The sequence below is a fragment of the Aedes albopictus genome, chromosome 2 (genome assembly GCF_035046485.1).
Source record: "Aedes albopictus strain Foshan chromosome 2, AalbF5, whole genome shotgun sequence".
Classification (NCBI taxonomy): Eukaryota; Metazoa; Arthropoda; class Insecta; order Diptera; family Culicidae; genus Aedes; species Aedes albopictus.
In genome coordinates this window covers 447703201-447728641 of record NC_085137.1, presented here as the reverse complement: position 1 = coordinate 447728641, position 25441 = coordinate 447703201, and the positions used below count along the sequence as shown (strand labels likewise).

Here is a 25441-nt window from a genome sequence, read left to right as displayed (position 1 = left end):
ATCATTCTGTGGACATCATGATGGTGTATTGAAAACTTTGAAGAAGGTGCATGATGTTAGTGTGCTGTATTAGTCGTCACTGTTATTCAGTGATACTCGTTATTTTGTATGGCTAGGTGCACAAATTGCAAAAATGGTGCTTAGAATTCAATGTGGTGCCGAAGTCACCATGGTTCACGTACATGGAATACAGTTTTGGAATACGAAATGCCAAAATGGTGCATGTTATTCGAATATGGTGCTGACATCACTGATTAGTTAGAAGATGGTGCGTGAGTTTAGCCTAGATGATTCTGAGAACATCATGGTTGTGCATGAGATACTAAGAAATTGTATGTGTCAATGGTGCACCATGGCTCAGTGATTCTCAACATTACGTGGTAAGATCCAAGGTGCAAGAATTGCAAAAATGGTGCATATATTTTTTATAGAAGGGGGGGCAAGTGCCCCCCCTTGCCCCCCCCTGTGCACGCTAGTGGTGTGGTTCATAGGATAAGAGTTTGCTGAGCCAGCTGCAGATGGGACTATGTATCGTAGCCGCAAAGCTTTTCTTGAAGTTTTCCTACGATTTTCACGATATGCACTGAAACAGGAACATAAATGAGCTGCATTTGGCATGGGAAAAGTTTGGCTGCAGTTTTAAGATTGTGAATAAGATTAAGTAATGTGTTTCCAACTATGAACCTTAATCGCCTAGATTTTTTTCTAGCAATCAGTGTACCCAACATTTTATTTTGTGAAACGTTTTGAACTCTCCAGAAAACTCAAGGATTGTTAAGAGTTTCGAATGATTCTCTAACAAAAAAGCACTTTAAATTTCTTGCTAAATTTCAGGAATAAATTAAACAACGAATTCTCAAGATTTCTGCTGCTGCTGCTCGGACCTGATGTGATGGTTAAAACATGTGACTCTCACGCCGAGGACCTGGGATCGAATCCCACTCCCGACAAACTCGCAAAATGTGAGTTCTTACTTCGGAAGGAAAGTCAAGCATGGGTCCCGAGATGAACTAAATCGCCTAAACATAAAAGATCACCAACGCCCACCACACACTGAAGATGTCTACTAGTCTTTGGCAGATAATCTCATTGGTTTCTTGTGTCAGTGTAGTCAGTGAGGCGATACTGGAACAGCATCTATTGGCGGCCAATCAAGCTCAAGCTCAAAATTGTGGTGGATTTCTTGAAGTTCTTGGTAGGATTACATGCGTTTCTGATGGAGTTCTTAAAAAAACTCTTGTGGATTTTTTGTGCATTTTTTTATGTGGTTTCTAACATGTGCTCTGAACGAATGCAAGATTTTTATTAAAGTGCTTTACAGACAAATTTATATAGCTCATTTTCGTCCATTTGAAGTTAACCAATCAATGTTTTAACGTTCCGTGATCTCTAATAGGCTAGTTTTCTGAAAAGTTAATTAAAATTTTTTCCATTTTGGTCACAAACCTTTACAAGGCGGCGCCTGAAGTTGAAGACAATCAGAATTTTTAAACCGCAGAAAAGTACACAGGTCGCTAAATTTCGTATCTGATAAAACAAAATTTTTAAATTTCTCTACAATATCATCAAATATTTGTACTTATTTCACCTAATATGTGAAACTACATGGCTCTGGATCAGTGTGGTCTGATTGTTCATCGAATTTAAGCTAATTTTTTTTACTGTTATAGCTTATTTGTTTAATGACTATTGGGCGCGCAGTTTAATCATACCCGCTTATAGACTGTTTCAGAAATTATAAATACACTATCGATTGACTGCCATTTCAATTTGAGCACAATATCCAAAAAAGTTTCTTCTAGCTATTATAGCAAACATACTAACGAAGTAAATAATACCAATTTTGTTGATATTTTTTGTAAAAATTTAAAAACAGGGCTCTGTAAACTAGATGATTAAAATTTTTAGTTGCACAAAGTGGTCAAAAACTGTAGCATAGTAGAAACGAAAAAAATCCCATAAATAAAATCTTTAATTTCCAAACATAATAAAAATTACTGTACCGATAAGGAAAGATGTTTTTCGATTGGTAAGAGTAATTTTCACTGGAATATGTGATCAAGAACCACCATTACGGTCCTTCTCAATGCAAATGTTTTTGTTTCAAATTTCTCAACAACACCAGTAGCAATTAACGTTGAGTAAACGAATGACTTAATCGCTGTTTACTGCATTCGTTTTTATGGTATAGCAAGCTTTGCCATCTGAAGGATCGAATGAGCTGAAAAAATAAATTTGTTTCAATTAAATGCGTCCGGGAAAGCTAAGAAACTGTGTGGTAGTTCTTATGTTCCGTCGAAAACCTTAAAAAATAAGAAACATGATCTCAGAAAAAATGTTGTGGAAATGCCTTTATCGATTTTTCAAAGATTTGAATCATGGCATTCCTTAGATAACTTGTTAAGAAAGCGAATTTGATAAAAATTTAGATAATTTTTGGTATTTAATGATAAATGATGTTGAAATCATTAAAAAACACCTTTGTGCAAATTCAAATTCGGAGAATGAAGTTAATTGTTAGAGAACTCGACCGTTCTTCAAAATATCAAGACATTTGAAAGGAAATACAAAAATATGGAGTACAATATGCTATATTCTGAAAGAAGTAGGTAAAATTCATTAGAACAGTTCATTTTATTTAATGAAAAAAGTGTATTTATAATTTCTGAAACAGTCTATATTAGGTTTACATTATCACATGTTAAACATCAAATATGTTCATTTCTATTTTGCAGTGCTAGAATATAGACATTGACTGATACACTGTCATGAAAAAATAGTCATATATATCCCATGTTTAGCGTGTAATAGTGCCTTGAACATTTCGCATTTTTTCCTGCCGCACCCTGTATGAATAAAAGTGTGTTGAATTTCTAATACATTCAATATTTTTAGGGAACAATCTACAGTTTTTCTTAGAGGAGCAGCTACTGCAATTGTAAAAATCATTGAAATAAGATATGTACATTGGATACATCACTGAGATTCCCACTTATAGCCATTTTTTTTCTGTGCATTTGGTTATCGTGTTCCTCTCTGGAATTCCTTCAGATGCTTAACGGATTTCCATCTAGGAATATCATCTTTCGATTATTCCACAACATACAATCTTGGATTCCTTCAGCATCTGTGGATTTCTCCTCCCTAGTGAACCCCTTCAATTCAGTGGGGACGTAGAGCTATAAAGAAGAAATCCTGAAGGATTCCCAGAACAACCCTCTGAAGTAAGCCCATCAATTCTGAAGGTATCAAGGAACTCTTTAAGGATTTCGTGAAGAACTCCTGCAGGAACTTCTGGTGGATTATCACAAAGAATTCCTGGCGGATTTTCTGAAGAAACTTCTTGAGGCTTTTCACAAGTTACTCCTGTAGATTTCTATAAGGAACAGAATGAACTTCTGGAGGATTTTCAGAAGAACTCCTGGATGATTCCCCAAAAGGATTCTTGGAGCAAACATAGAAAGAAATCCTGGAGATATTCTTAAGGCGAATGAAGGTGAAGATAGAATTGTTTAGAAAGAAAAGTTCTAGAAGAAATTCCTGCTGCACAAATACCAAAATATGTTCTGTAGACAACAAAAAACTCGAGAAGGAATGTTGGGATGATTCCTTGAATATTTTTTTGGAAAAATACCAGTAGAAAGTCTTTGAAGAGCCTTAGAAGGTAGTGGTGAAGAGATCTTAGAGAAGCTTTTGACGAAATTCCAGAAACAAACTCTGGGAAAACTTTGGACCTGTTGTGATGGTTAGAACACTTGACTATCACGCCGAGGACCTGGGATCGAATCCCACTCCCGACAAACTTGCAAAATGTGAGTTCTTCCTTCGGAAGGGAAGTAAAGCGTTGGTCCCGAGATGAACTAGCCTAGGGCGAAAAATCTCGTTACCGTCGTGCGGGGCTTCTTTTTACACTTTTTCATGATTGTTCAACTTTATGACATTATAACTTCCAGAGTAGTGGATGGATTTCCACAATTTTTACACATAATAATTGTGAGTATGTATGTAGGATGTATGCAAAATTTGAACTAAATCCATCAATAAACAAAAAAGTTGTTCATAACCCAATCGGGCACATCTCATATAGAACCAGATGGGGGCTACTTTGGACATTTTTATCTAAAACAAAATTGCATTTCAAATTCCAGGTTTATTTAGAAAACTACTTTGTACCAATACTGTAGTATACTATATCAGACATGATATCAATAAATTTATGCGTTTGAAGATGGTTCCGTGCTACCTTTGGTATTATGAGCAGCGTGATATTGCTATATAAATAGCCTGAAAAAAAGGACCATCAATCCTTTATTTGGGTAAAATGGTCATTTATAATGTATAACGATACAAATATTCGATTGTATATGCTACGTTGATATATTTTGAATGAATTGATCAACCCTTTGAAATTTATGAACTGTAGAAACAATGCTTACAGACCAAATGTTTTGATACGTTATGTATATTTTATTGATTTATTCGATGTATTTTCGCGTCCTGCCAAACAATAAACGGTCTGTTTGAAAAATAATTTCAACCAAATGGAGGGAAAACTATTGCTTCGTAATAGTCCCAAAGACATCAAACAGATTTGAACCATATTTCGAATTCAAAAAATCCATATTCGAAAGTGTCCAAAGTAGCCCCGCATTTCAAAAGTAACCCCGCACGACGGTAATACAAAAAAAAAAAAAACTTTGGAAGCAACTCCTGGAGTACTATCAGAAAGAATTTCTGGATTTTAGACAATATTTTCGGAAAAAAAACCGGGTGGAAATTCTGAAGATTCAGAGGAACTCCGGTAGGAATTTCGGAGGGAAAATCTTAGTGAATATAAAAAATAAATGTTGGATGAATTTTGAGAGGCTGTCGTGGTTGAAAAATCCACAATGATTTTCTTAATGATTTCCGATTCCTGGTGAAATTCCTGAAAGAACACTCGAAGAAACTCCAGAAGGAAGTTAATAAGGTAGGTAGCGAGCCACTTGGGCCAGTGGCCGGTATTTTGGTAACTTTTCGCTATAACTCAGTTAATTCCAAGCGAATTGAATTGCAATTTTGTACACGGATATATATGTTCCAAAAATTATGTCAATTGGTTCAAAATTGGACGAGTTATAAGCAGAAAAGTGCCCAAAATAGGAGCTCTACCGAGATGGTTCCACTTTCCTATATCTCCGTTGATCCGAGAAGGACGTCCTAAACTAATCCCAGAGAATAAGAGATGAACCAGCCTCGGTCTGAAAATCTCTCTAATGAAGACACCTTACCTAATCCCAGGGGTCAAAAAATCTTTCCTCAAAAAGTTCTCATAGAATTTCAAGAGATAATGAAGTGGAATGGTACGAGAAGTTCGAGAGGAATGCTTGGGAAATTCTATAGGAAGTTACGGGGAAGTTCCAAGTGATTGCCAGCAAAAACACTGTAGGGCAAAAATAGCAAAACTGCCGAAAATATCAACTTTTGTTTTGTGTTTAGCTAAACTTTTAAAATCTTCAGAAAAAAATCTATCTGAACTTTTTATGTCAACTCCCAAAAGTACAGCCAGAAATTTCTTATGTACCTACTATTGCAAAACTTTTCTAGGAGCTCATACAAACAAATGTCAATGAATTATTTTTTTCTTTCTGTTGCATACCTAAATAATTTCAATAAATAAACATATTTATGAATGCTGAATGCAAAAAAAAAACAAAAATAAAATTCAACGAGAAATGATATACTCTACAAGCAAGCGTGAATTAAAAAGAAGACTCAAAAACTTCAGTTACTGAAAGATAATAAAACGTTAATATGATAGTCTAGTGAAGACTATCAGGTATCAGTAGGTCGGCTCCAAAGGCACTTTCTCCTCCATTTGGGCAATTTGTGCCAAGACTCTACTGTATCGTTCCAGCTTTCATTCATAACGTATCAAGTCCGTTGAATGTTTTAATTAACCAACTAAGTCATGTCCCTGACCATCCGCTTATGAAGCGAACGTGTGATCAACTACACCACTTGCCCCGGTATCTAGCTCTTTATTGACCGTATAATGAGCACGAAAAAGTGGATTGGAATTTGATTGAAGTTTCGTGGTAGCGCAGGTACTCACTTTTTTACCAAGAATGATTTATAAGTGATTTTCAATTTATTAGATTTCGTACAAAATTTGTCCGTTTTGACGGACTAAATATATGGAAAACGTATACACTGCAGTGTGGGGTCTCCAGTTAGCCTAGTGGTTAAGGCTATGGATCGCCAATCCGGAGACGGCGGGTTCGATTCCCGTTCCGGTCGGGAAATTTTTCTCGACGCCCTGGGCATAGTGTATCATTGTACTTGCCTCACAATATACAAATTCATGCAATGGCAGGCAAAGGAAGCCCTTCAATTAATAATTGTGGAAGTGCTCAAAGAACACTAAGTTGAAGCGAGGCAGGCCAAGTCCCAGTGGGGACGTAGAGCCACATAGAAGAAGAAGAAGAAGAAGAATACACTGCAGTGTACTTAAAAAAAGTAATTGAAAAATAAAACTTTAAAATCTTTTAGGCCCTTGTGAAAAGTAAGGTTTGAGTCAAAATGACGATCTGATGATGCAAATTGTCCGTTTTGGTCCTGATAAATGCTCATGCAAAATTTGAAACAAACAAAAAAATCATCGAAAAAGACCATTGGTTTCAAATGGAAATGCTCTATGGGAATGATAACCAGGGCAGGGGGCATTTACAGCTACAGGGATAGCGAGGTGTTTCAGAGGCGAGGGGGTATCAGAAGATCTCAGGGGCTTTTCAAGAGGGTCCCAGAGCGTTTCAGGGGAGTTTAATGGAGTCTCAGGGGCTTTCAAGAGTTTCCATGGAGCTCAAGGGGGTACCGGAAGCGCTTTAGGGGTTGTCAGCGCGTTTTATGAGGAGTTCCAAAAGATCTTATGAGTATATCAGGGAATTCAAGGGTGTTTCAACATATTTCTGGGGGTACCAGGCAGTTACAGGGGCGTCTGAGGGGTCTCAAGAACATCTCAGGGTGTTTCCAGGGTTCTCGTGGGCGCTTTAAGGGGTTTCACGGGGTACCTGAAGTTCTCAGGGACATTCCAGTGGATCGCAGAGGCATTTCAGAGGGACGCAGTGGGTATCAGGGGGTTTCATGAGGGATCCAAGGGGTCTTAAGGGCGCTTCAGGAAGTTTTAGAGGCGTTTTGGGGGTTTTAGAAGGGAATGCTGGATGTCTCAGGCAGGGTTGCCAGATGATTTTTTGAAAAATCTGTATCACTACCTTCTGAAATCTGTATCCCATACAAAAATATGGCGAAAAATCTGTATCTCATACAAAAATAATATGGCTCAGGAGTGGTTCAGGAGTTTCAGTTGGTCTCAGAGGAATTTGGGGTGGAGGGAGTTGGGGAGTTCTAAGGGGACTCCAGGGTGTCCCAAGGATTTTTCAAGGAGTCTCAAGGACGTTTCAGGGGGTCCTAGAGATGGTTCATGGAGTCCAAGGGGGTTTCAGAGGACACCTGAAAGTTTTAAGGGTTGTTCATGAAGTACCTGGAGATCTCAGGGGTGCTTCTGGAGGTTTCAAGAGTATTTTAGGGGTTTCCAGGGCATTTCAGGAAGTCTTTGGGGTTTCACGGGGTTACAGTGGGACTCGAAGGGGTCTCTGGGGCGCATCATACTATTGAAACAATGCAATACTCCTGAATGCCGTGAAACTCCTGAGGCTCCCCCAGAAGAAAAAAAAACCCTTGAAGCGTCTCTGAAATGCCATCAAACGTCCCTTAAAATGTTCCAGAAACGATACACGTGAATAAAAAAAAAAATAAAAAAATAAAATCTAATTAAATAAAAATGGTTAATTTAAGTTGTTTTGAGGAAGATTTTGCAAAAAATGTTTTCCGATTGAAAATAATGCTCAACAGGTTTTCCGCATATTTAGGATAATATTTTTTTGACAGACTTGCAATTTCAGTCTTTTTCGTACATTTCCCGGTTGTGTGTGACGCCCTTCCTCCGATTTGGTATCTTTTGCCAGTACTTGATAAAATTGGTACCACTCGTGAACTAATTAGTATACTAACACATTAATGTGTTTGTATGATTTTTGGGATTGAAAGAATTTTAAATTAAGGCTTAGATCTCATGCAATCTTCATAGTTTTAGTTGTTTGAAATTCTATTTAAATCAATCTTAAATATGGTTGAATTTATAAACACTTTTTATTCCGCAGATCATCCACAAAGCTGCTCCACGTCAGCTCGGAGAGGATAACGCAGTGTTCAACCAGTTCATAAAGTAGCACTATCGTAATGTTCGTTTTACCACCAACGTCGTTGTCGTCGACGCGTCCAATTATTGTTATCCTCCATCACGACGAAGACGAAGGATAAAGCCAACGCGCTAAAAATCTGCACATTCTCATTTAGATCACGTTCCTTTGTCCCCTCTCGTTACGGTTCGTTGGTCCGAGCTCGGAAGATTGCACGGAAACGAGGGCGGACGGAGACGATTTCGTGTGCATAATAGTGTTGCAGCAGCAGCAGTCACTATCCACTATTCTTATGCAGTTGAGAGTGCTCTTTTTATAGTTTCTTAGACAGTGCCCCCGTCGGTCGCCATGTTCCCATTCCCGTTCCTCAAAGCTGATCTGCTTAATTCACGAGAAAGCTTATCAGATAGAATATCCAGAATAACCAGATGCAGACAATGGACGGAACAAGTTGTGGGGAAAATTTTCTGCTCCGCGTATCTCCGGAATCTTTGTGCGCTCGAGTTATGCTTCTTTGAACGGCCAGGTCAGAGTGAGGGAAAGTTTGGTATAATTAAGAATACTTTTGTTCTTGTTCAAGGGATACAATACACCATTAGTCTGGTGATGACAGTTGGTGGTGGATGGGATGATGATGACGATGCAGTTTGGAAATAGCTCTTTGACCAGATTATTTAATTGAGCTTCTGCAGCATGTAACGCTGGAAGATTTAGCTTTTATTTTAATAGCAACGCAGACGAAGTGTGGACTCATAAAAAAGGGTTCGGAATAATTATCGTAATGCCATTGTCGCGAGCTAGACCTGCTCAGTTTGGTATATAGCTTGATACTTGGGAATAAAGTGTGTAATTGGGAATGGGGTGTAAATTCTGTTGTTACTGTTTTGTGTTTCGGAAGACCTCCGCAATATGACTTGAAAATGAATATTAGGGACCAAGGCGCATTTCCTTGACTTTCTTGAGCATCGAGTATTAGGCATGTCTATGTAACAATGCACAAATTCAAATGACCATTAAGAAAGTTAAAATATCTTTAAAAGTTCTCTTTAAACTTTATTCAGGCGTTATCCTTGTTTCGAAGTTACGCCCTTTTCGGTCAGGTGGGAAGAGGTCGGGCGAGCAGCCTTGGCAAATTTATACCAACTTTAATAACTAAACGTAACACGATAAAATAATAATGTACAATTACATGTATTCTCAAAGCATTACTTCGCTCTTCGCCAGTCGCGCTGTTGTATTTTGTACATTGCGTTGCCTCGCCTTTTTAACACAAATCAGCGTGGTGCTGGTAACGGTGTCCAATTTCTGGATGATTGAAGATTTTTCTTTACTCGTGCAGACATTTTCTATTAATATCTACAAAACTAGCACAACAAATCAAAGCTGAATTCTCTTGGAAATTACGTTCTCTTTTCAGGACTACCCCAGAATTTTCTTCATGATTTCCTTCCAAATATTCTCCAGATGAAACATTGGAAACCCGTCTGAATTTTTTTTTGAAAATATCTACAGTAGGGTGGCCCACACTTATATGAATAACAAAAATTTCGAAAAATACCAAGTCTTACCTCCTAAATCAGTTAAAACGCTTGAAGTTTGTATGGGAAAACTTGGCCAAATGTATGCAGAAATTTTAAGTTTTCGAATTTTGCTGCTAGGTGGCGCTGTAAGCGTTCAATAATCAAACCCTTTGGTATTATTGTAGGTGACTATATGCCAGAGAACTTTGTCGAAGACCGCGAAGTGATCTGACGGCTGTGAAAAAAATTATATCCTAGGCAAAATGAGGCAAAGTATTGAGATTTCATTATTGATATTATTCTTTTACATACATGTATTGGAAAAATAACAATAAAGTTTATCCTCACTTTTCCTAGGGTATAACTTTTTTCACAGACGTTGGATCACTCTGCGGTCTTCGACAAAGTTGTTTGGCATATAGTCACCTACAATAATACCGAAGGGTTTTGATTATTGAACGCTTACAGCGCCACCAAGCGGCAAAATTAGAAAACTATAAATTTCTGCATACATTTGGTCAAGTTTTCCCATACAAACTTCAAGCGTTTTGAGCGCCCCCTTAGGCTCAACCGATTTTGCTCAAATTTTGAACGTAGCTTCTGGGAGTCCAAAACAACTGATTTAGGAGGTAAGACTTCGTATTTATAGAAATTTTTGTTTTTCATATAAGTGTGGGCCACCTTAGTCTACAGTCTACATAATGTCTCTTATGACTAACTGGACTTTTTTCAGCAATTAATCATCCAATTTGTCTAAGCTTAATATAATAGCACCATCCCTAAGTGCCAAAACGTTGGGTAGATAATAAACCCGTTTCAAGAATAAAGACTGCGTAGTGCGTAGCCACTAAAAGTTCAAAGCAATCTTAAAGTAGCCTGGATCTCTATTCCTCTAAGAATAAACTTTCTGTTGTATTGTTCTGAGTCAATCCTTGCCGAAATTTCTTTGTTTTGTTTTATATACTCCTTTACAGCATATACACATCTCAGAATATAATCTTATACAAATATCAATTGACAATTCCAGGAAGGATCATTGGAAGATTTTTTTTCTCGTAAAAGCCTAAGCCTAAAAAGCTGCAAACTATCTCGTAAAAGTCTTAAAACTATCACTGGAGGAAACCCTTGAGGTGTACTTGTAAGAATTTATGAAGTGAATTCCTGGAGAAATTTATTAAGAATTGTTTTCGGAGTATTTTCGGAGAACTCTCAAATGATGGAATTCTTAAAAAATCATGGAATTCACCTGAAGGAATCCCTGGAAGAAGGACTGTAAGAGAATAACAGGATATATTACTGAAAAAATTGTAGGATGATTTTTTGAAGAAACTTCTTTGTAAGAGCTGCAGAGGATATTCTTGAAGGAATTCATGGATGGATCCCTGAATAAAATTGTGGATGATCTTCTTAAAAATTACTCGGAGATAATTGTGAAAGAATTCCTGGATGACTTTTTCGAGCATTTCCTGACCCCTGCATCCATCTTGACTTATATTAAAGCATTGATATACAAATCACTGGAAGAATTCCTCTAGAAATTCGTAAAGTAATTCAAAATTTCAGGTAATTCTGGAAAAGTTCTTTGGTGAATCCCTGGAAAAAAAATGATCAACGGATTTCTGAAAGTTCTCAATTTTCTCAATTTTTTTCAAACATCTAAAGAGCAATTTCTGAAGGAATCACTTCAAGTATTCCTAAAGCAATTCCTGAAAGAAGTACTGGAGCCATCCATGAAGGAATTCTTGGAGAAATCTCTAGAGGAATTAATGCAGGTGTGCCTGGAGAAATCCCTGGCTAAGTTCCTGGAGGAATCCTTAGAGCAAATATAGAAGGAATCCTTTGAGAAATTCCTGAAAAATCCAGGGAGAAATTTCTAGACTAGTTTCTGGACGAATCCTCTGAAGAGTTCTTGGAGAAATCTCTGGAGGAATTCCTGGAAAAATTCCTGAAGTAATTCCTAGAGGAATTTCTGAAAGTATATATTCCTAGAAGAATTCCTGCAGGAACACCTAGAGGAAACCCTAGACAAATTCCTGGAGGATCTACTGCAGAAATTCCTGGAGCAAACACCGGAAGAAATCCGGAAGGATTCTAGGGAGCATTCTCTTGAGAAATTCTGGGAGGTATCCCTGGTAAATTTTCTAAAGAAACCTCTTGAGAAATTACGATAGGTATCCTTAGAGAAATTTCTGGAGAAATTCTTGGAAGAATCTCTGTAGGATTCTTGGAAAAACCCCTGGAGGAATTTCTGGAGGAATCCCTAAAGCAATTTATGGATGAACTTCAGGAGGAATGCCTGGAGGAACTTCTGGACAAATTTCTGGCGGAATTTCAGGAGGAATTCCTAGAGAAATCTCTAGAGGATTTCTTGGGGTACTTCCGAGGAACTATGCCTGGAAGAATTCCTTGAGGAATCCCTGACTGGAATTCTGGAGAAATCTCTATAGGAATTCTGGAAGGAATCCCTGGAGAAATTTCTCAAGAAATTCCGAGAAGAAATCCTAGAGGAATTTCTGAAGGAATTCCAGGAGGAATTCTTGGAGAAAATCTGGATGAATTACTGGAAGAATCATCGAAAGAATTCCTGGAGGAATCTCCGTATGAAACTGCAGAGGTATCTCTGAAGAAATTCCTGGCAAATTCCTGGAGAAATTTCTGGTGGAATTTCTGGAGGAATTCGTGAAATATATCCTGCAGGAATCTCTGGAGGAATCTTTGGAGGAGAAAACACCTGGATAAATTCCTGGAGGAAATCCTGGAAGAATACCTTTTCAAATTCCTGGAGGAATTACTGAAGAAATTCTTGAAAGAATTTCTGAAAAAAATACCTAAAGGATTTCCTCGGGAAATTCTTGGTTTAAATCGTGGAAATATTCTTGGTGAAATTCCGGAAAGATTCTCTGGATCAATGCCTGGATGAAATACTGAAGGAATGCCTGAAGAAATACCTGTAATACTATCTAGATAAATTCCGTGAATAATTCCAGGGGGAATCCCTGGATGTTTTCCTGGGGTGTAGCTGAAGAAATCTTTGAAAGAATTCCTAAAGAAACCTCAGGAAGAATTCATTCCGGAAAGCCTGGGTAATCCGGAAGAATTCCTGGGTAATTCCTGGTGGAATTCTTGAAGGTATTCCTGGAGGAGTTCCTGAAGAAAAAACCTGGAGGAATGCCTGGATGAATCCCTGGAAGATTCTCTATAGAAATCCCTGGAGGAACTCCTGGAGCAATGCCAGAATTCCTGGAGGAATTCCTCGAGCAATTCCTAGAGGATTCCTTAGAGGAACTCCTGAAGGAATGCCTGGAGGAACCCATGGAGAAATTCCTAGAGACATGCCTGTAAGAATTCTTGGAGGAATCTCTAGATAAATTCCTTGAGAAATCTACAGAGAAACTCTTGGAGTAATCTATGAAGGAATATCTAGAGAAATACCTGGAGGAATGTCTGGAGGATTTTCTTGAAGAATCACTAGAGAACTTTCAAAGTAGAATCCCTGAAAGAATGTCTGGGGTAATTCCTGGAGGAATCCCTGGTGGCCATGAGGAACCCCTGAAGCAATATCCTCAAAGAAATCCATGGAGGAATTTCTGGAGAACTATCTTGAAAAATCACTGGAGAGCTTAAAAAAAGAATCCCTGCTGGAATTCGCGGAGAAATCCCTGAAAGAATTCATGGAGGAACCTCCGATGAAATCTCCAGAGAAATTCCTTGAGGTATCTCTAAAGGAATACTTGGAGGAATCTCTGGTGGAATTCCTAGAGGAAGCTCTAGAAGAATTTTTAGAGGAATTCGTGGAAGGAATCCCTGTAGGAATTTTTAGACGAATCCCTGAATTAATTCAAAGAGAAATCCTGGAACAATTCCTGAAGGAGTTTCTGGAGAAATCCCTTGGGGAGTTTCAGGAGAAATCCCTTGGGGAATTCCTGGAAAAACCCCAGAAAGAAATTCAAGGATGAATTTCTGAGCTACTTCCAGAAGGAGTTTCTTAAGAAATTCCAGGAGGGAGTATTTAATCGCTGAAATTCTTGAGGGAATCCTGAATGAATCCTAAAAAGAGTACGTGGAGGAACTTTTGGAAGAATCCCTGTAGCAGTCCTGAAGGAATTCCTGAAGAAACCCTAATTGGAATCTCGGAAGAAATGCCAAGAGGAATTCCTAAGGAAATTTCTAAACAGTTCCTGGAGGAGTTTCTGAGAGAATTCTAGGAGAAATTCCTGACGGAATCCCAAAAAGAGTGCTTAGAGGCATAAATCCCTTGAGGAATTCTTGGAGGAATTTCTAAAGAAACTGCATGAGGAATCCCGGAAGCAATCCCATAAGGAATTCTTTGAGAAATCACAGGAGAGTTTTCTTAGAGAACTCCTGGATGAATTTCTGTAGGAATACCTGAATAAAAAATCTGAAGAAATTCATGCCTGCAGTAATTTCTAGACGAATTATTGAAGGTAGAAATGGAATTTGAGGAACAACATTTTTAAGCAATTTCTTAAACGGGCTTGGTGGTCTAGTGGCTACCGCTTCTGATTCATATGTAGAAGGTCCTAGGCTCAATTCCTGGCCCATCCCTTTCCTTCCACCTTGTATATTACTATACACTTTCTCTATACTCTCCACTCTTTATATACAACTCATGTATATTTCCCCATGCCGTTTCCCTTCCTTCCAACTTTTACAGCACAGTGTCCATGTCCAATATATCAGATAACGCCTACAAGTTATGCAATTGAGCGAACTGTGCCGATTTAGCTTCATAGTAATAACCGCACTAATCTATCCACATTACGCCTGGCATCGACGCACCAATATGTGAGCGAGCAACTGTGCCAACCATATCCCACCAACACTCCGACATTCGCATTAATTTGTGCAGACGCAGAGGTATATTCGGTCTGATGTGGATACGATTGCAAACATCACTTCCTTCCCCTTCCCAACATTGACCTGAAACCTGACGTGGCAGGCGCTAATAATGTCGCCTAAAAATAGAAGATTATCAACGCTCACACACTGAAGATGTCTGCTTGTCTCCGGCAGATAATCTCATTGGTTCCTTGTGTGAGTGTAGCTGGTCTGGCGATACTGGAGTAGCATCTACGGGTGGTCAATCAAGCTCAAGCTGAAGTTCAACATTTTTAAGCAATGTCTGGATAATTTTTTGAATATTCTCAAGTAAAAAAATCTGAAAGAATTTCTGGAAGACATTCCTGCAGAAATATTTCGAATAATTCCAGATGGAATTATTGGAGCAACCTCAAGTGGAGTTCTGGAAGGAATATATGAAGAAATCTCTGAAAGAATACGTGCAGAAATACCTTGAAGGATCTCTGGACAAATACCCGAAGGAAATCGTGGAAACAGCACTGGAACAACCACTGCAGGAATTTCTATAGATATTCCCGGACAAATCTCCAAAGAAATGTTTGGCGGAATCCTTAGATGCATTCTTGAAGGAATATCTGGAGGAATCCATAATGGAATCACTGCAACAAACTTTGGAAAATTTTCTGGAAGAATTGTTCATATTAATATAGTTCACGGAACTAGGAACAAATTCAAAACAATCATTTTATTTCCGGAAAGTTGAAATGCCAATTTGCATATTCACATATCGGGTGACCATGTCGCTTAAAAGTCATCTCAAATCAGCCCCCTCTGGGCCTTCTCCAGAAAAAAATCCTAGCTACGCCAATGTCCATTAAGTGTTGGTCTTGAAGGTGGGCATTAAGGTCTCTCTTTTCTGACAATCTTTCAATGGACCTTGTCGTAACTAAAGCCAAACATCCTTCGCCACCGGCTGATTAGTTCAATTTGCCATTCCATTAACCCTGTGGCAGTTGCAGCCAACACCGACCGACTGGTGATGCCACATACCCCACATTCAGCTAGATGGTTGATCAACCACCAATACCTAACTGAAAACCGAACACTCCACACTGACTGTAGAGTCCCAGTAGTAAAACCATCCAAAGCAGAGGGACATTACAGTCAGCGGTCGGTGGTGGTTGGCACACGGAATTTGTGGTTTCAGGTTACATCCCGGGTACTGGGTAGAGCAAATCCCCGCCAGTTCAGAAGACGGCATCCCTACCAAGGAAAACCACAACAAGCATCTTGCATTTCTCGGTGGGTGGATGGAAGTGAACAAAACTTACCTTCGACCAGCATCCAGAAGAAGTTGGTTAGCGTGAAGTAGTGCAGCAGGGTAACAAGTATTACACAACTTGCGATGCCACTCTGGCTGCCGGAGAGCTGATGGCCGGCCAGTTGCAGGATCCGGTGTGCGGCATCAATGTTCCAATGTTGTGAAAGAAAATAGAACGGAAAAAGGGGAATTTATTTTGCTGTGTGTGGATCAGGTTGACCGGGGAAATTGTGACCACGGGGATTGTTTATTTCAAAGGCGAATGCGGTGCTTCAGCTGGGGCGTAAATTTCGAAAAAAAAACATAACTTGCGATTTTCGATGTCTTCTTTCAAGGTTAAGCTATGTTTAGCTTACGAGGAAACACACCATGATCATTTAGCAAAAATTCAAAAGCAGTTTTCTCGCTGAAATCTTAACCAATGTTAATAAAAAAATTATCACTACAGTCTGGCCACCATCTGGATAATAGTGAAATAATTTTCAATGACGGCTTGTGACTTAGAGGAAGAAAACTGCTTTTGAAAAATTGATGATTGTTGATGACTGAATGATGGTTATTTGAGCCTTACGCTGTTATATCAAGATACAAGTACAATACAGCTTGTCTTTGTTTTACGTTCAGCATTGGCTGAACTTTGAAAAATTCTACCGCCAAAACAATGAGCATACTGTACCAAGATAAACAAATTCGTTAAGGACAGACTTGTTAGAATCCCAAAATGGCCTCCACAACGGCAGCCTTTGGCACCTACTCACGATTTCGAGGGCACAAATCTCTTCGTAAAAAAAACCAGTGCATCTGAGCTTTTTATTTTAAGCTAATTACAAGTGAACAAGAACAGAATAATGAAAAACATTGTTGTTTGAAGCTTGCTTCTAGAGATTTGTACGTCAGAAGTTTCGGTGCAATGTTGAAGCGGGATTTCAAGACGTTTGTCCTTAACAACATCAAACGTTTCACCCCTACCGTAGCCGGATCGAAGTTAATTACCAGCAATTATGTACTTGGTTTTTGTAATGTTGATCGTAAGTCCAATCCTCGCAGTCTCACTCTTGAAACGTTAGAACGGGTTTTGCACGGCCCGACGGTTGATCCCGATGATCATCAGCGAAGCCCAGGAGTATATGCGACTGCGTGGCAATGGTTCCGCTCCTTTGTGCACCAGTCTTAATCAGTCTAATTAGCTTCGCCGGACAATCTTGTTCAATCATACTTTGCCAGAACTTGTTTCTCTTCACTGAATTGTACGTCGTCTTGAATTTAATAAACTGACGATGGGTCTGCAACTTGTACTCGCGAATTTTATCTAGAATCTGTCGCAATGTGAGCATCTGCTCCGCCATTGATCGACTCTCACGAAACCCCACTGTATCATTCATTCATTCTTGCTTCTTTCTTGTACAGAAGGTAACTGAGACCATCCAACCAGCAAGCAGACAGTTTTTCCTGTACCCCTACCTTTTTGCCTTTCTCGTGCACTAAGTGTATGGAAAGGCTATATGTTCACTCCAAAAATGACTTTTTGATAGAAGACCCGGAGGGTCGAGTCACATATACCAATCAACTCAGCTCGACGAATTGAAGTGATGTCTGTGTGTGTGTATGTGTGTGTACAAAAAACTCACATCACTTTTTGGCAGTAAACCTCAACCAATTTTAATGTCCAACGGTTCATTCGACGCGGAATCTGGTCTCATTGTTTCCTATTGAAAATGGTTCGGATCGGTCCAGCCGTTCCGAAGTTATGGCCATTTAGGAGTTCCGGACCGGTGCCCCAGGCAGGGGCCAGATATGAAAACGCTACAAACCCATCCATGCGACACATCAAACTACGGCATTTTCGATAACATGATGGATGGTAACCATAAAAACGGTCTCAGACCATTTCTGAACCGGTAGGGTCCCGGAACCGGTTCCGTGTGTTCCGCCGGAAGTGGCCAACCATAAAAGTGAACTAAACCCATGCATGCGACATATCAAACCGCGGATTTTTCGATAACCTGATCAACAGTAAGCAGGAAAACATTCTCAGATCATATCAGAACCGGTAGTGTTCCGGAACCGGTTCCAGATGTCCCGCTAGAGGTGGCCAAGTATAAAAGTTAACTAAACCCATGCATGCGACATATCAAATGGTGGCTTTTTTGATATCCTGATGAACAGTAAGCAGGAAAATATTCTCAGAACATATTTGAACCGGTAGTGATCTGGAACCGGTTCCAGATATCCTGCCGGAAGTGGCCAAATATAAAAGTGAACCAAACCCGTGCATGCGACACATCAAATCTGTTTTTTCGATAACTTGATGAACGGTTAGCAAGAAAATAGGATCAGATAACATCAGAAACTACCGATACTGTTCCGGAATGCACTCCGGGTACCCCGCCGAAAGTAAGCAAATATAAAAGTGAACCAAACTCATGCATGCGACACATGAAATCGCGTTTTATAGGTATCTTGATTTAGCAAAAGATAGTTTTTGATCATATTTGGGACTACCGGTAGTGTTTCGCAACCGATTACGAATGTTCCATAGAAAATTGTCAAACGTAAAAGAGAAACAATGCATGAATGCAACACATTCAATGACTTTTTAGGTAACCTGATGAACGGTTAACAAGAAAAAATCATAGAGCATACTTTGGAAAACCAATAGTGTGCCGAAACCGGTTCCAGGTGACCCACCGGAAGTGGTCAAATGTAGAACGGAACCAAACGTTTGCACGCAGCATATTAAATAACGTCTTCTTCGATAACGCGAAGAACGGTCAGCAAGAAAATAGTCTCAGGCCGTATTCAAGACTACCGGTAGTGTTCCGGAACTAGTTTTAAGTATCTCGCCGGAAATGGCGAAATGCGAAAATGAACCGCACTCATACATGCGGTACATCAATTCGCGACTTTTTAGGAAAACTTATTAACATTTTGCATGGAGCTAGTCTAAGACCATCAGACATCAGGAACAATCGGTACAATCCCGGAACTGGTTCTGGGTGTCCCACTGGAAGTGATAAAAAGCAAAAGTGATCCAAACCCATGCAGGCGATTCATCAAATTGTGTTGTTTAGGTAACCTAATGAACATTAGCAATGAAATAGTCTCAGACTATACCCGGTAGTGCTCCGGAACCAGTTCAGGGTACCCCACTGAAAGTGATCAAATGTACCATGTGACACATCAAACCATGGCTTTTTTTTATAATCTAAGGAACGATTAGAAAGAAAACAGGCTCATACCACATAAAAACTACCGGTAGGGTTGCAGAACCAGCGTTTGGTGCTTCGCCGGAACTACGAAAGTAAATATGTAAAATCAATGCAAGCGTTTAATATATGTAAGAGAACAAAATCTTGACAAATTAAACCCAAATACAAACAGACGTCTCACTATACTCACTACCTGTCGTTCTTGTTTCAACGGTTGTTTCAAGTATTCATCAGTACGCAAAATGAACGCTCACGACACGCGCCTCGGTTTTGCTCCTATTTAACGTTTACTCACTACAATCGTCTAGCTATGCGTGAAGAAATCTCACCAAATCACACAATTTCAGATTCCTGAAGTGTAAAATTAATCGCATTAACCCCGAACAAAAGTTTTCCAATTCCCTTTTGCTTGTAAGTATCGTCTTGATATTGATTGGCCTCCAGTGTTAATGAAGGTGCTCAAGCAGTCAACTGAGAAGTCTGATATATTTCAGCTCTGCTCATACGTTTAACATAACGTCGGACTATGTCCCATCAATAATTTTTGAGTCAATTCAATGATGGCTTTGATCAAATGCTTGCTTTCTTATAAAGTATCAGGATTCAGAACACTTTGGCTTACGTCAACGGAAAGATCGTGAGAACATATTCAACGAGAAAGGCACTATCATCACTAGGTGAATAAATTTGGTTTTTTTAGGTAACCTAATGTACGTTAGCAATGATATTGCCTCAGACTATATTTGGGAGACCCGGTGGTGCTCCGGAACCTGTTCCGGTACCGCGTCGAAAGTACCATGCGACACAACACATCACGGCTTTTTTAATAACCTAAGGAACGGTTAATTAGAAAATAGGCTCATACCACATTAGAGCCGCATTGATGCTTCGCCGGAACTACGAAAGTAAATAAAATCAATGCAAGCGATAAATATGTGCAAGAGAACAAAATCTTGACATATTAAACCCACATACAAACAGACGTCGCACTATACCCACTACGTTCTTGTGTTCAACGGTCAATAAAATATAACCTAGAATGTGCAGAAAAAACTTTATCGAAGACCGCAAAGTGATCTGTGATGGTGTAAAAAGTTATATCTTAGCTTGTTAATATCGTCTTGATATTGATCAGCTCCCAATGTTAGTGAAGGTACCCGAATAAAAAATACAGTAGAAAAACCGAACGTTGTATTGTAACAGTACTATTTAGAACCATATTTTTACAATATACACCACTGTAAAAAATAAAAATACAAAAACACTAAGATGTAATGTAGACACCATACAGTGAATTGTAAATAAGATTTTCACAATATACTATACGTTAATGAATTGTTCAAAATACTGATACGTGGGTTTAAATATACCGTACATTGTATGGTACATGAATGGTTTCAAACAATAACATGTACCGTAAATAAATTGTTTTTAATTTCAGACTCTAGTTTAATTTAAAAACACTTCACTAATACTTCACTTTTGCAAAATAAAATAAAAAATGAATAACTCTTTTGAAGAAAAACTAGAAAGGACGAGCAAATTCCTTTTAATTCTACTACTGTGCTTATCTTCGGACAGATAGGCCTTTTTTTGTGTGCACACAAAAACATCGAATTCACTTGTGAAATTGAACAGAACAACCAACTACCATTTTTGGACATACTCATCGTAAAACAAGAATCAACACTTCCCTTCGAAATTTACAGAAAACCGACACACACTCAACGCACTATTCCAAATTCATCAAATCACTCACATCAACACAAAATTGCATCCTTCAATCACATGATACACCGAATGCAGACACTTCCACTTAGTGAAACAGGAAAAACGAAAGAACTTAATTACATTTTCGAAACAGCACAGTTGAACGGTTACACAAAACAAACAATACAACAGATCATCAACAAAAAGACACAACAACAATACAGACGTTCTTTGACTACACTGACACGGACAGAACCTACACTTAAACGGATAACTGTGAACTACAACAATGACACCAAAAAACTCCGACCAATTCTCAGAAAGTTTGGTTTTGAATTAGTTTTCACAAGCAAAGCTAACCAACTTCAAACTCTCTTAGGGTCTACGAAAGACCCGTTGGACAACTTAACAAAATCTGGTGTTTACAAAGTAACATGTAATCACTGTGACAAAATATACATAGGAAAAACAAAACGCACACTCAACACACGATTCAAAGAACACATAACGGAAGTATCAAAAGCACACAAAGACACAGACAAGGGACTCATTCATCATTTTAAATCTAAAGTTGCTGAACATATTTTCAATGAAGGACATTTTTTGAATACTTCAAATATTAAACTCTTACGACACATTACAAACCCATGGAAACTTGATGTTGCAGAAAGTTTAGAAATTTACAAACAAAACAATAAAAAACTACTTAACAAAGATCAGGGCAATGGGTACACGTGGCTGTTTAAATTTTTACCTAACATACACAAAACATTACACAATACACAAAACACAAATTGACTACCTACCAAATCGGCTGAAAAAATAACACAACAAACACCAATTGACTACCTACCAAATCGGTAGGAATTTTTTTCCTAGCTTTAGGTATCTTATTGACACCCTGTTTTCTAACAGGTAGATACACCCCCTTTTTTACAAATCTGTACCTACAATTTTGTACCTACATTTTTATACCTATACTTTTACCCACACACGTACCTACACATACACTCCTAGTATAAATACCACAACGAATGCGAGGTTTTCTTCAGTCGAGCACTTGACACTGAAGAAGTCTGTAAGTCACAGACGAAATAGGCCTATCTGTCCGAAGATAAGCACAGTAGTAGAATTAAAAGGAATTTGCTCGTCCTTTCTAGTTTTTCTTTAAAAGAGTTATTCATTTTTTATTTTCTTTTGCAAAAGTGAAGTATTAGTGAAGTGTTTTTAAATTAAACTAGAGTCTGAAGTAACAAGTTCTACTAAAAGCTCTAAAGTAATAGTAAAGTGTTTTTAATTGTAATTTCACTACTGGTTATACATTTAATCAAATGGTTTTGGAATGGTTCTCTTTTGTTATGTTGTATTGTTTTACATTACATAAACCATATATTGTTATATTATCTTGTCATTTTCCTCCTGTTAATGGCACCTTAGGCTTACTAGATTTATTAGAATGCGCTTTGGGAATTCTCCAGAGCGTTTTGGATAACCCTTCATATATAGGATCGCCCACGTCTAAGTCTGAGTAGTCTCTGATTGCATTAACAGTTGAAGCTTAGCCTCCCATGCCCCACGAACCAGATAACCAGGTTTTGCAAACTAAGCATTGTTTGTGGCAACACTTTGAGCGGCATGATGGAGCTATGCCGAGCGCGCTAAGTGTTATTAGACCACTAATGTAGTTGCATGAAGTGGGTGACGAGGTACATAAGTATCATTACAGCGTGCAATATTGCGTTATTGCAATATTGAGGCACCACTTTGACTAAAGTTTGAAATACATAAAAACTCATGAGATAACTGTCAAGTTCGATTCAAATATAAGTTTGGTTAAAAATTTCACATGAGAGAAGAGGAGAAAACTCCCCTAACTGCAAATACCGAAAGAATAGTGTTGAACTCATCCACTGATTTAGGGGCTGTCCATAAACCACGTGGTCATGTTTTTGGGACTTTTCAACCCCCCCCCCCCGCGTGGTCATTAGTCCATACAAAACATTTGTCCATACAAAATGGTCATAGGCCGAAACCCCCCCTCCCCCCCCCTACTGACCACGTGGTTTATGGACAGCCCCTTACGGTTATCTGACCTGCATCTTTCCGGGTTGGCCTACATTCGTATTTCTCTCATCGCACTCTACACACCTAGCCCGAAATATCTCTTGGACCCATGCTTGGACCTGCAGTTCTTAGGACATCTGGTTTAATACTGATTTAAACATGTTATTGACTTTAAATTGATGTTTCAACTTATTCACTTTTTTCTCTTTCCTTTCCTTTGCATCAAAAAAGTCACAAACATCAACAAAACAAAGCATGGAAAAAATCTTAAACTAAATAACTAATTAAAAATTCACGGAAAAATAATGTTTCGGAAAAGTGAATGGTTCAAACGTAAGAAAAACAGTATGATATATTGTTACATAAAAATCCAATGTAAATGTATAGTATAGCGAACAATTTCATTACAATACACTTTATTGTAGCTGGTACACTGTATGGTGTAGAAATGGTTTTCACTAAACACCCTATGGTTAGTTTTTATCCGGGTACTCAAGCAGTCAACTGAGAAATCTGATATTATTCAGATCTGCTTATACGCTGAACACAACGTCGGACTATGTGCCATCAATAAGTTTTAAGTCAATTCAATGATGGCTTTGATAAAATGCTTGCTTTTCTTAAAAAATATCAGGATTCAGGAACACTTTGACTTCTTCTTCTTCTTCTTCTTGGCGTAACGTCCTCACTGGGACAAAGCCTGCTTCTCAGCTTAGTGTGCTATGAGCACTTCCACAGTTATTAACTGAGAGCTTCCTCTCCCAATGACCATTTTGCATGTGTATATCGTGTGGCAGGCACGAAGATACTCTATGCCCAAGGAAGTCAAGGAAATTTCCTTTACGAAAAGATCCTGGACCGACCGGGAATCGAACCCGTCACCCTCAGCATAGTCATGCTGAATACCCGTGCGTTTACCGCCTCGGCTATATGGGCCCTAACACTTTGACTTACGTCGACGAAAAGATCGTGTGAACATATACGACGAGAAAGGCACTATCACCTCTAGGTGGATTAATTTGGGTTTTTTTTTATTAAAATATAGTTTGTGTTACACTTTTAATCGACTAGCCTAAATCTCTAAATCCTAAAAGTTTCCAAATTCCGCGTTAAACACATTCTTTTTGTTCTACCTCATCTCTTGTATTTCTTTTTTGAAAATAATCAACGATGGTTCATGAACCCTCAAATTAAATGCAATCACTTTTGCTGTCAACCATAATGCAGCTTTACGCTGTTTGGATGATAACGGAATACTAAACTGGAGAATATCTTCTATGTCATTCACGTTTACCTTCATATTATTTCTTATTACATTCGTACACCAGTCCCAGATCATTTTGGCTTTAGGGCACTGTTTTATGCGATGTTCATTGGTATCGGATAGATCGCACTTTTCACATGTTGTGACGTTAATATGACCTATGTTGTATGCTTTAAGTTTCTCTTTATTTGACACAAGATCATTCACAAAAACAAATAATTTGGCCCGATCATTAAGCGATAAAAAGCTGGAACTAACATCATCCCAAATGTTTTGTCAATCAAGTTGGAATCTTGTTTCGACTAATGGAATCTGCTTATTTTTATCGATGAAGTATTCATATATGAGATGAGTTGTCTGTAAGTTATAGTTATTTTTATTACTATCCCTCCGCGCAACTAGCATTTCTTGTAAGCTTCCCGCTAATGTTATCATTCTGTAAATAACATTCTTCCATATTTTGACCATTCCCATCAAAGTTGTAGAAAATATTTTTCAAAAACAACGCTTTGCATTTTGCTTCAGGGTCTACTAGACGAAGACCACCTTTGCGATAGTCCATATAAAGCTGGTTTCTACTGAGTTTGAAAATAAAACTGGTCCAAATGAGTTTTCCGCATGCTGACTTTATTTGTGCAAGATGTTGATTAGATGGCGGAATTATCTGGGCTACATACCACCAGTGGTGGAAAGCATCATGCGCTTGACGTGTTTTTTGGTTCGCATCAAACACAATCTTTGCTCACGCGCTCGCGTTTCCAAAAAGAGAGAACGGTTCACGATTTCCCGGATCGACGAACCAACACAAAACAAATGTCGAACGAGCAGAATCGCATTTGGTTCGCCAGAAGGATCACAATGTAGAACACTTGGTTTGTTGCCATTTTTTGTACACTTAAAGGTGATTAGTTGGGTGTTTTTGATTATACTGATCAGGTATCATTCCAATAAATGATATCGACGAAAAAGTTTACCAACATTTGATTTCATTACAGAAATATCGGCCGCGAACCTCTAAAATAAAAAAGCATCGCGCTTGCAAAAGATGCGATGCACTCGTTGGCGTTCGTGTCGTACAATCGTGAGCCACAGACGTACGAACACCATCGCACAGCAAAGGTTTGCGATGCGATGGCAGTTTTTGGTAGCGCATAAGCTCACGTTCGCGATCAATTTCCACCACTCACACTGGGCCACGAGCGGGATCTAGCAAGTAAAAACCTCTAGCGTTTTGGGAGTACATTTTTTTGAGTTGGTGTCTTCTGAGACTTGTATTAATTTTACCTGTACTTTTA

General features: G+C 38.7%; 1 protein-coding gene across 3 annotated transcripts in view; it reads right to left on the bottom strand.

The window, feature by feature from the left end:
- LOC109419645 (diuretic hormone receptor) overlaps positions 1-25441 on the bottom strand; it is a 234128-nt gene that overhangs the window by 193281 nt on the left and 15406 nt on the right. For all 3 annotated transcript variants that reach the window (XR_009998034.1, XR_009998033.1, XM_062853835.1), the window contains exon 4: positions 15910-16006. Coding sequence is in view for 1 of the 3 variants with exons in the window: in XM_062853835.1 (XP_062709819.1) it covers positions 15910-16006 (97 nt within the window). In the remaining 2 variants the exon portion in view is untranslated. The remainder of the gene's footprint in view (positions 1-15909; positions 16007-25441) is intronic.